The sequence below is a fragment of the Erinaceus europaeus genome, chromosome 7 (genome assembly GCF_950295315.1).
Source record: "Erinaceus europaeus chromosome 7, mEriEur2.1, whole genome shotgun sequence".
Lineage (NCBI taxonomy): Eukaryota > Metazoa > Chordata > Mammalia > Eulipotyphla > Erinaceidae > Erinaceus > Erinaceus europaeus.
Genome location: NC_080168.1, coordinates 107,907,556 through 107,919,602, shown reverse-complemented (window position 1 = coordinate 107,919,602; position 12,047 = coordinate 107,907,556). Strand labels below are relative to the sequence as shown.

The following is a 12,047-nucleotide window of genomic DNA, read 5'->3' as shown; positions in this document are numbered from 1 at the left end:
TCTGCCTTCTTGGTGTAGAAGGCTCAGCCTGAGAGGAGAGAAGACTGGAAAAAGGAACCAGGACTTCTCCAATTCCAAGAGAAAGAATGTGCCTCTCTCTTCCCTCCTCCTCTCTGCCCCTGCAGTTGTCATTGTTTCAGATCCCTAAACTCTCCACAAAGCAACTTTGTGTGGCTTGTACCCTGTCAGCTTCCCTTGTCAGAGAGACCTCAGTGCCCCCCCCCCCCAATCCTGTGGAGCAATGACACTGAGGGTGTGAAGCAGCTGTATCACACTTGGGTTTCCCCTCCTCTGTGGTTATCACGCCCACAAGGTGACAGGAAAATAGGAAAATGCTGTGGAGGCTGTGCTGACCACTCTCTCCCTCCTCCACCTGCAGGTCAGCTTCCCAGATGTGGAGAAGGCTGAGTGGCTGAACAAGGTGAGTGTTGATTATCTTGCTATTCCAGCCCTGCCCCCCCCCCCTTGAATCCAGGTCTGGTCCAGGCCGCCTTTTCATTAAGATAGAGACAAAGACAGGGAGAGACCCTACAGGACTGAAGTTCCCTCCAGTGAGATAGCAGCTCCCGTGTGCAGGGTCCCAAACATGGGCTGCATGAGTGGGCAAGGCATGTGCCCTAACCAGTGAGACATCTGGTTTGCCATTTATTTTTATTTCTTATGGTGGCGGCATTATGTTTGTTTTTGTTAGACTCTACCACGCTTCAGTTTAGGCTTCCACATGCACCTTGTGGGGAGGATGCCAAAGGAGCTTGCCTGTAACAGAAAGATTGGGCTATCTTCTGACTGATGGCCTTTCCTTCCAGATTGTGGCTCAGGTCTGGCCCTTCCTGGGCCAATATATGGAGAAGCTTTTGGCTGAAACAGTGGCCCCAGCTGTTCGAGGATCTAATCCACATCTGCAAACATTTACATTCACACGAGTGGAACTGGGTGAAAAGGTGTGTGTATGTGTAAGAGAAAATAATGGAATGGAGAAGATGGGACAGGGAAGGTGGGTGACCAGACATATCCTATCCTCTTTCAAGAATTGATCTATTGGAGGGGGCCACGTGGTGATGCACCTGGTTGAGCACATGTTAATAGTATGCAAGGACCAGGGTTTAAACCCCTGGTCCCCACCTGCAAGGGGGAAGCTTCATGAGTGGTAAAGCAGGGCTGCAGGTGTCTCTCAGTCTCTCTCCCTCTCTCCCTCCCACTTCTTTATTTCTGGCTGTCTCTATCCAATAAATATAGAAAAATAAAATAGGGGAGTCAGGTGGTAGCTCAGTAGGTTAAGCACACGTGGCGCGAAGCACAAGGACCGGCATAAGGATCCTGGTTGGAGCCCCTGGCTCCCTACCTGCAGAGAAGTCGCTTCACAGGCGGTGAAGCAGGTCTGCGGGTGTCTATCTTTCTCCCCTCCACCCCCACCCCACCTTCCCCTCCTCTCTCCATTTCTCTCTGTCCTATCCAACAGCAACATCAATAACAGCAACAATAACTACAACAACAATAAAAAAGGGCAACAAAAGGGAAAATAAATTAATTAGTTAGAAAAAGATAAATAAAATAAAATAATTGATCTATTGGGAAAGCAAAATAACTCACTTGGATAGTGTGCTGATTTGCCATGTGCACAGCCCACCCAGGTTCTAGGCCAGCCCCAACCACATTGAAGGAAGCTTATGTGCTTGTGGTCTCTTTCACTCTCTCTGCCTTCTCTGTCTCTATCTAAAAAGAAAAAGAACTTCTTTCTCTCTCCAGCCTTTGCGCATCTTAGGAGTCAAGGTTCACACGGGTCAGAGCAAAGAACAGATCCTGCTGGACTTGAACATCAGGTAACTTCTTTTCTGACTTCCCCTTCCACAAGATGCCGGTCATTGACTACTTTGTTTCTCCTGCCTCCCCTTCAGCTTAGTACTGACCTTCTTTCTTCCTTGTTCTCGTCTTCACCAACTCTTAGCTATGTAGGTGATGTACAGATTGATGTGGAAGTGAAGAAATATTTCTGCAAAGCAGGACTCAAGGGCATGCAGGTAGGAAAGATGTCGGGGTCACCATAACAGAGGACCTTTGCCCTGAGTTCATTGAATAAGAAGAAGCGGAAGGTTGGAGAGAATCAGGACTGGGGTTCTAAGGGAAAGCTGTCATCTTCTCTTTTTGCCCAGCTACATGGTGTCTTACGGGTCATTCTGGAGCCACTCATTGGGAACCTTCCTATCGTGGGGGCTGTGTCAATGTTTTTTATCAGACGTCCGGTAAGGAAAAACATCGAGAGTGTGGGGAAGAAGGAGATACAGAATATTAGAGTGAGAGAGTGGCTAGCTATGAGGGGTGGGGGATCAAATAATAATAAAAAGATTTAATTATTCATTAGTGAGAAAGAGAAGAACTAGAGCATTATTCTGGCACATGCGCTGTCAGGGATCAAACTTGCCTGAAAAGCCAGTGAGTCCAACACTTTATCTCCTGCACCACTTCCCTGGATACACGGGGAAGGAACTGACGAAGGGCAAAAGGGTCTGGCAGCTGTTGGGTGGGTCTGACCATGCCGCTGTCTGATCTGTCCTGACCCACCTGCTCTTGCCTTTCAGACGCTAGATATCAACTGGACAGGCATGACCAACCTGCTGGATATCCCAGGACTCAGGTATCAAGGACTTATTGAGCATTTGTTAAATATTCCAGCCCTAGTTTCAGAATTTAAGAGATATAAACCATAAGAGAGGCAGCTGGCACCCTCTAGGAATCTTTATGTTAGTTAGAAGACAAAGCTCCCTCATGTTTATCCCCAAATATCCCTGATCTAGATAAATATGGTAGGTCATGTTGTAAGTTTGTTTCTGTGGGGAAAGCATGCATTTGCCTTTCTATTTCTTTCTATTAAGAAAAAAATGGCTGCCAGGAGCAGTGAAACCATGCAGGCACTAAGCCCCAGTGGTAACCCTGGCAGCAAAAACCAAACAAAAACAAAATAGCTGAGAAATAGCTTACTTAGTGTGCTGCTATGCTCTGTGTATGACTCAGGTTCAAGTCTGACACCCCCCCCCCCCGCTTCAGTGCTGTGGTCTCTTTTACTTTCTCTTTGTCTCTCTCTGCGTGTCTCCATCAGAGAGAGAAGGGGGGGATTTTCTCTAGCTTGAGGTCTCTCCTGGCTGTGGGAAACATAGTTGGGATGAGGTGATACAACATTGCAACATAGTTGGGAAAGGGGGTTATACTCACTTTTTCATTTCCTTCTCTTTCTTTTTTCCCCCAGAGCACTGCTCAGCTCTGGCTTATGGTGGTGTGAGGAATTGAACCTGGGACCAGGGAGCCTCAGGCATTAAGAGTCTGTTTGCATGACCATTATGCTATCTACCCCACCCCATACTCACCTTTTCTTCTTCCCTGTTCAGCTCCCTCTCGGACACCATGATCATGGACTCCATTGCTGCCTTCCTGGTGCTGCCCAATCGGTTATTGGTACCCCTTGTGCCTGACCTTCAAGATGTTGCCCAGTTGCGCTCCCCTCTTCCCAGGGTACAGCTATCCACTAGAGATGGGTACCCATCCACTGCTCAGTAAGTGCTGGGTCCTTAAGTCCCTCTCTGATCCCCTCCAACTCAGGGCATTATTCGGATCCACCTGTTGGCTGCTCAAGGGCTCAGTTCCAAGGACAAATATGTGAAGGGCCTGATTGAAGGCAAGTCTGACCCCTACGCACTTGTGCGAGTGGGAACCCAGACATTCTGCAGCCGCGTCATTGATGAGGAACTCAACCCTCAGTGGAAAGAGACTTATGAGGTGGGCCATCTAAGGAGCAGCTGTGCGACATGGGGCAGCCCGGGGGGGTTAAGCAAATTCACTGACCAAATGCTTCTCAGAGCTGCAGGCTAAGAGTCCTTTCCCCCTTTGGATCCTCCAGGTGATGGTACACGAGGTTCCAGGGCAGGAGATAGAGGTCGAGGTGTTTGACAAGGATCCAGATAAAGATGACTTTCTGGGCAGGTGAGATTCTGCCTGTAGTAAGATTCTAGAGCCCCAGTATATCAAGGTCCTTGAGGTAGTTACAGTTTACCTGGGAATCTTGTATCCTTTTCCTTCCCAACCTCCTTACTTCTGCTCCCACCACATAAGTATGTATACATGCTTGTATGTACACATATATATAAGTATGTCCTGAGCGTAAGGAGACGGGGGGATGAGATCTGCCAGTTATCTCTGGGTGGTGAGCAGAGGATCAGTGACACCCTACAAATTAAAATACTGTACCTCTCTTTCATTTCCTTCTCACTTTCACTCCCGCCCCTTCTTCAGAATGAAGCTGGATGTAGGGAAAGTATTAAAGGCTGGAGTACTGGATGATGTAAGTTGAAAGAGGAGGGGAGGAGAAGGGTGGTCTCACCCCCTGGGAAGAAAATAGTTGCAACCTTGAGAGGTAAGAGGCTGGGTGGGTATCTGCTCTCCTCTGCACTTCTGTCTACTCTCCATCCTTCCAGTGGTTCCCTCTACAAGGCGGTCGAGGTCAAGTTCACTTAAGACTAGAATGGCTGTCTCTTTTGCCAAATGCAGAAAAACTGGAGCAGGTAATGAATATAGGAGATAGGAAGCTGGCAGGGGAGGAACTGGTACCTGGAAATGTAGAGGACTGGGAGGGACAGAGGTCTAACTACAACTGCCTCCCGCTCCCCAGGTTCTCCAGTGGAATCGAGGAGTCTCCTCCCGACCGGAACCCCCATCAGCTGCCATCTTAGTCGTCTATCTGGATCGGGCCCAGGATCTTCCTGTGAGTGAGGCTTCTGAGGACCCGTGGACAGGCGGTCCCCAACACAGCATTCCTTTTCTCGCCCTTGACCCTGCCTACTTTGCTTCAAAAGCAACAACATGTCACATAAGGGTTTCAAGAAAAGGACCAGACTGACTCGAGATAGCACAGTAGATAAAGCATTAGCTTCTCAACTATGAGGTTCTGAGTTCAATCCCCAACATCACATGTTCCAGAGTGATGCTCTGGGTCTCTCTTTACCTCCTCTCTTTTCCTCATTAATAAAAAAATATTAAAAAGGAGAAAAAAGAAAGGAAGGAAGGAAGAAAAAGACTATAGAGACCTCAGAAAAAAATTCAGATGAGAACCTACTTTTTTTTTTTCACTGAAACAAAATCCCAAATGATGCCTTCTGAATTCCGACTCCTGTAGCTAAAGAAGGGAAACAAGGAGCCCAACCCTATGGTGCAGTTATCAATTCAGGATGTGACCCAGGAGAGTAAGGTGAGCACAGACCCTGATCGTGGGCAGTGTGGTGTGAGGGAGGGCAGGGAGAGAAGAATGCTCTCAGGGTGGTGTCCCCTTCAGAATGCTTGTCAGATGGCGTGGATAGCTCAGCTGGGTTTGCCAACCTGATTCCTAACAATGTATAAAAAGCTACTCTGGGGGCTGGGCAGGGGCACACTGGGTTAAGTGCACATAGTAGGAAGCGTAAGGACCCACACAAGGATTCTGGTTCGAGCCCCCAGCTCCACACCTGCAGGGGGTTCATTTCACAAGTGGTGAAGCAGGTCTGCAGGTGACTCTTTTCTCTCTCTCCTTCCCTCTCTATCTTTCCCTTCCCTCTCAATTTCTCTCTGTCTCTATCCATTAATAAATAAATGAAATTATTACTACTGTGGTCTGGGAAATGGCGCAGTGGGTAAAGCATTGGACTCTCAAGCATGAGGTCCCAAATTTAATCCCTAGCAGCATATGTACCAGACTGATGTCTGATTCTTTCTCTCTCTTCTCCTATCTTTCTCATTAATAAATAAAATCTTAAAAAATTATTACTACTACTACTAATAAATTATAAAGATTCATCTGAATCTAAAATAAAAACAGTATTATGGGGGGTCATGTGGTGGTGCACATGATACAGCATACATGCTACCTTGTGCAAGACCCAGGTTCAAGGCCCCAGTCCCCAGCTGCAGGGGGGAAGCTTCATGCTCTCAAAGCAGTATTGCAGGTGTCTATCTTTCTCTCTCTTTCTCTGTCTCCAGGGTTATTGCTGGGACTTGGTGCCCTGCAGGTGTCTTTCTTTCTCTCCCTATTCCCCCTTCTCACCCTGTTTCTATAAATAAGAGAAAGACAGAGAAAGGAAGGAAGCAAGGGAGGGAGATAGAAAGAAAAAAAAGAAAGGAAGAAAGATAGAAAGAAAGAGGAAAGGAAGGAAGGAAGAAAAACAATGGTCTCCAGGAGCATTCATTATGTAGTCATAGAGCCCCAGCAATAGCCCTGGAAATGTAAAATGCATCTATGTAAACAGAGATAGTTTAGGCCAGGGAAATAGCACAGCAGTTTATGCAGTAGACTTTACGCCTGCGGCCCTCAGGTTCCAAGTTCAATCCCTTGGACAATTAGAAACTACAGCTGAGGGGTGAAGAGTAGGTAGCATAATGGTTATGCAAACAGACTTTTATGCCTGAGGCTCCAGAGTCCCAGGTTCAATCCTCCCCATCACCATAAGCCAGAACTAAATAGTGCTCTGGCTAAAAAAAAAAAAAAAAAAGTATGAAAAAATGATAAAATGGAACTGACGTGTGCCTTGGTTAAAAGAAAAGGGAAGGGAGGAAGGGGAAGGAGTAACTCCTCCTTGTAATATAGGCGTTTTCTGGAGAAACGGGTGGTGCTAAGGTAGGTGCAGTCACTCCCATTCTGTGTTCTGTACCCCTCCAGGCAGTTTACAACACCAACAGCCCGGTGTGGGAAGAAGCCTTCCGATTCTTCCTGCAAGACCCTCGAAGCCAGGAAATCGATGTGCAGGTGAGGTAATCATCATTGCAGTCCCTCTGAAAAACCTGTCTTCAGAGACTCACACCTGTTCACCTTTCCACTTTGATCTCTACTTTTAGTCTATCTCGAAGCTCCTCCCTCTTCCACTCTCCCTTTACCACTTCCCCCATAGAACTATTTTTTTTTATTTCTTTATAGGGGAGTTACTGTTTTACATTCAACAGTAAATACAATAGTTTGTACATGCATAACATTCCCCAGTTTCCCATTTAACAATACAACCCCCACTATGTCATTTATCATCCTTCATGGACCTGTATTCTCCCCACCCACCCACTCCCACCCCAGTCTTTTACTTCGGTGCGATATGCCAATTACATTTCAGGTTCTACTTGTGAGAACTATTTTTTAAAAAAATTTATTTATTCCCTTTTGTTGCCCTTGTTTTTTTATTATTATTGTTGTAGTTATTATTGTTGTTGTCATCGTTGTTGGATAGGACAGAGAGAAATGGAGAGAGGAGGGGAAGACAGAGAGGAGGAGAGAAAGATAGATACCTGCAGACCTGCTTCACCACCTGTGATGCGACTCCCCTGCAGGTGGGGAGCCGGGGTTGGAACCGGGATCCTTATGCTTTGCGCCAGTTGTGCTTAACCCGCTGCGCTACCGCCCGACTCCTGTGAGAACTATTTTTTATAATTGAGAATCATACACTAAAGAGCTATACCGTGGGGAGTCGGGCGGTAGTGCAGCGAGTTAAGCGCACATGGCGCAAAGCGCAAGGGCTGGTGTAAGGATCCCAGTTCGAGCCCCTGGCTCCCTACCTACAGAAGGTTGCTTCGCAAGCAGTGAAGCAGGTCTGCAGGTGTCTTTCTCTCCCCGTCTCTGTCTTCCCCTCCTCTCCATTTCTCTCTGTCCTATCCAACAACAACAGCTATGACAATAACAACTACAACAAGCACAACAACAAGGGCAACAAAATGGGAAAAATAGCCTCCAGGAGCAGTGGATTCGTAGTGCAGGCACCGAGCTCCAGCAATAACCCTGGAGGCAAAGAAAAAAGAAAAAAAAAAAGAACTATACCCTGGGCAGGGGTAGACAGCATAATGGTTATGCAAAGACCCTCTCATTCCTGAGGCTCCAGAGTCCCAGGTTTAATCCCCTACACCACCATAAGCCAGAGATGAACAGTGCTCTGGTAAAACAAACAAACAAACAAAAAAACATACACACACAAAAAAAAACTATATACCCTTATTATATTATAATCTTGGAAATCACTATTAATAAATTAATAATAAAAATAATTTTAAAAATCATATATTGGGGGGTCTAGGCAGTGGCTCACCCAGTTAAGCACACATAGTACTAAGCTAAAGTACTTACACAAGGATCTGGGATGGAACCCCTGGCTCCCACCTGCAGGAGGGAGGATACTTCAGAAGTGGTAGAGCAGGTCTGCAGGTGTCTCTCTGTCCCCCTCTGTCTTTCCCTCCTCTCTCTATTTCTCTCTGTCCTATCCAACAACAACGGCATCAATAATAACTATAACAAGGGCAACAAAAGGGAATAAATAAATACATATTTTTTAAAATGTTTTAAAAAATTATAGGCTTAAGGGCAGGGGTAGATAGCATAATGGTTGTACAGACTTTCATGCCTGAGGCTCCAAAGGCCCAGATTCAATCCCCTGCACAACCAGCATAAGCCAGCGCTGAGCAGTGCCCTGGTAAAAAAATAATAAAAATTAAAAATTAAATAAAATTATAGGCTAAAATGAATACTTACCTGATATAAATCACATCTCCATACAATTATTTTTGTGTGTATGGCATCTGGCTTTCAGCAAGCAAAATTTCACCACTCCTGGACTAATTTTTCAATCATCTAATTTCATTTTTTTTCTTTTTTAATTTTATTCCCTTTTGTTGCCCTAGTTGTTTTATTATTGTAGTTATTATTGTCGTTGTTATTGATGTCATCATTGTTGTATAGGACAGAGAGAAATGGAGAGAGGAGGGGGAGACACAGGGGGAGAGAAAGATACCTGCAGACCTACTTCACCGCCTGTGAGGGGAACCCCCTGCAGGTGGGGAGCTGGGGGCGGGTTAGGCGCACGTGGCACAAATCTCAAGGACTGGTGTAAGGATCCCGGTTTGAGCTCCCGGCTCCCCACCTTCAGGGGAGTCGTTTCACTGGCAGTGAAGTAGGTCTGCAGGTGTCTATCTTTCTCTCCCCTTTTCTGTCTTCCCCTCCTCTCTCCATTTCTCTCTGTCCTATCCAACAACAACAGCATCAATGACAACAATAATAACGTGGTCCAGCAAGTGGCACAGTGGATAAAGGGTTGGACTCTCAAGCATGGGGTCCTGAGTTCAATCCCTGGCAGCACATGTACCAGAGTGATGTCTGGTCCTTTCTCTCTCCTCCTATCCCTCTCATAAATAAATAATAATAATAACAACAACAACAAAAACAAAAACAAGGGCAACAAAAAAGAAATAAATATATATATATTAAAAAAAGAAACAATGATCAAAAGGCCAGTGACTGGAGCCATGTTGTACTTTCCCTAGTATGCCTCCCTCTCTCTAATCTCATCACTGTGTCCCCTCCTCCTATGTGCAGGTGAAAGATGACTCCAGGGCCCTGACTTTAGGGGCACTGACCTTGCCTCTGGCTCGTCTGCTGACGGCCCCTGAACTTACCCTGGACCAGTGGTTCCAGCTCAACAGCTCTGGCTCAAACTCCAGGCTCTACATGAAACTGGTTATGAGGGTATGGACGTGGAGGAAATGCTGAGGGTGGGGAAGGGCCTTGTGGAATCCTTGTTACTAAGAGTAAAGAAGGGACAGAGTTTCCACCTTAACAGCCCTCCGACAGCAGCTCCCTGCTCTGCGTGGCCTGACAGGAGTTCCAGGCTGGTGGTGTCTCTTAGAACACTGATGCAGCCACCACATTTACTGTTGCCAGTGGCACCATGGCTGGAGTGGCTGGTTTAGAAGCCAGTTTGAGGATAGTGGTTGGCAGTGTGACCACTGGTTATGCCAGGAACTCATCTCGCAAGCAGCAACCCGTCTCTGCCTTTTTGAGCTCTACCTTGTCTGAGGGTCCCCGGGCCTTTCTATATGACAGTTGCCTTCTTCATCCTCTTCATCATCTGATGATCTATGGAGGTCATCCTGCCATTTCAACTCCAGAGCACACCCAATGCCTAAGTGCACTGAAATTTATCATGAAATATAACATTAAAGAAAAGAGCAATAGGGAGCTGGGCGGTAGCACACATGGTGCAAAGTGCAAGGGCCGGTTTAAGGATCCCGTTCAAGCCCCCAGCTCCCCACCTGCAGGGAAGTCGCTTCACAAGTGGTGAAGCAGGTCTGCAGGTGTCTGTCTTTCTCTCCCCTCTCTGTCTCCCCTCCTCTTTCCATTTCTCTCTGTCCTATCTAACAACAACGACATCAGTAACAACAACAATAATAACTACAACAATCATAAAAAAACAAGGGCAACAAAAGGGAAAATTGTGGTCCAGGAGGTGGCGTAGTGGTAAAGCTTTAGACTCTCAAGCATGAGGTCCCAAGTTTGATCCCCGGCAGCACATGTGCCAGAGTGATGTCTGGTTCTTTCTCTCTCCCTCTATCTTTCTCATAAATAAATAAAATATTTTTTTTAAAAAAAGGGAAAATAAGTAAATACAAATTTTAAAAAATGTTGTTTTTTTTTATTTTATTTTATTTATTTTTTTTAATGTTATTTTTTTTAATTTTTTTTATTTTTTTTATTTAAGAAAGGATTAATTAACAAAACCATAGGGTAGGAGGGGTACAACTCCACACAATTCCCACCGCCCAATCTCCATATCCCACCCCCTCCCCCAATAGCTTTCCCATTCTCTAGCCCTCTGGGAGCATGGACCCAGGGTCATTGAGGGTTGCAGAAGGTAGAAGGTCTGGCTTCTGTAATTGCTTCCTTGCTGAACATGGGCGTTGACTGGTCGGTCCATACTCCCAGTCTGCCTCTCTCTTTCCCTAGTAGGATGGGTCTCTGGGGAAGCTGAGCTCCAGGACACATTGGTGGTGTCTTCAATCCAGGGAAGTCTGGCCGGCATCCTGATGATACCTGGAACCTGGTGACTGAAAAGAGAGTTAACATACAAAGCCAAACAAATTGTTGAGCAATCATGGACCCAAAGCTTGGAAAAGTGGAGAGGAAGTATTAGGGAGGTACTCACTGCAAACTCTAGTATACTTCTGCTTTCTTACTTTGGTGCCATATTCCAAACTCAGTCAATTTCTGCTTTGCGTTTCTACTTCTTTTTTTTTTTTTTTTACATGCATAACATTCCCCAGATTCCCATTTAGCAATAAAACCCCCACTATTTCATTCATCATTTTTCATGGACCTGTATTCTCCCCACCCACCCACCCACCCCAGAGTCTTTTACTTTGGTGTAATACTCCAATTCCATTTCAGGTTCGACTTGTGTTTTCTTTTCTAATCTTGTTTTTCAACTTCGGCCTGAGAGTGAGATCATCCCATATTCATCCTTCTGTTTTTGACTTATTTCACTCAACATGATTTTTTCAAGGTCCATCCAAGATCGGCTGAAAACGGTGAAGTCACCATTTTTTACAGCTGAGTAGTATTCCATTGTGTATATATACCACAACTTGCTCTGAATGACTCTGAAAATGTCCAATAGTTCTAGGTTATCTATCTCTTCATTTAGCTCCCTTATGTCTTTACTGATTTTCTTCCTGGATGATCTGTCAAGTTGAGATAGTGGGGTGTTGAAGTCCCCTACTATGATTGTGTTACTGTTAATATATTGCTGTAGCTCTTTCAGTAGAAGTTGGATGTATTTAGATGGCTTCTCATTGGGTGCATAGATATTAATAATTGTTAAGTCCTCTTGATTGACTGATCCTCTGAGCAGTAAGTAGTGTCCATTCCTATCTTTTTTAATCTTATCTATTTTAAAGTCTATCATGTCAGATATGAGAATAGCTGTTTCTGCCCTTTTTTGTGGGCCATTGGCTTGAATGATAGTTTTCCATCCTTTCACTTTAAGTCTGTGTTTGTCTTGTTGCGTTAGGTGAGTTTCCTGTAGACAACATATTGTTGGGTTGTGTTTTCTGATCCATCTTCCTACTCTGTGTCTTTTAATAGGTGAATTCAGGCCATTCACATTTATTGATATCAAAGATTGAAGATATTTTAACGCCATTCTTGTAGAGTTTTAGAGTGTTTTGATATATGTTCTATTTGTGGTGGTCTGGTTGTTTATAGGAAACCTTTCAGAACTTCTTTCAAG

At 45.3% G+C, this 12,047-nt stretch overlaps 1 protein-coding gene across 1 annotated transcript in view; it reads left to right on the top strand.

Annotated features, from left to right (window-relative positions):
* ESYT1 (extended synaptotagmin 1) overlaps window positions 1-12,047 on the top strand; it is a 29,052-nt gene that overhangs the window by 1,650 nt on the left and 15,355 nt on the right. The window contains exons 2-16 of the mRNA XM_060195165.1: window positions 380-421; window positions 807-941; window positions 1,747-1,820; window positions 1,946-2,018; window positions 2,151-2,240; window positions 2,577-2,632; window positions 3,381-3,504; window positions 3,592-3,768; window positions 3,890-3,972; window positions 4,282-4,330; window positions 4,464-4,550; window positions 4,658-4,750; window positions 5,162-5,233; window positions 6,674-6,760; window positions 9,359-9,508. Coding sequence (XP_060051148.1) covers window positions 380-421; window positions 807-941; window positions 1,747-1,820; window positions 1,946-2,018; window positions 2,151-2,240; window positions 2,577-2,632; window positions 3,381-3,504; window positions 3,592-3,768; window positions 3,890-3,972; window positions 4,282-4,330; window positions 4,464-4,550; window positions 4,658-4,750; window positions 5,162-5,233; window positions 6,674-6,760; window positions 9,359-9,508 — 1,392 coding nt within the window. The remainder of the gene's footprint in view (window positions 1-379; window positions 422-806; window positions 942-1,746; window positions 1,821-1,945; window positions 2,019-2,150; window positions 2,241-2,576; window positions 2,633-3,380; window positions 3,505-3,591; window positions 3,769-3,889; window positions 3,973-4,281; window positions 4,331-4,463; window positions 4,551-4,657; window positions 4,751-5,161; window positions 5,234-6,673; window positions 6,761-9,358; window positions 9,509-12,047) is intronic.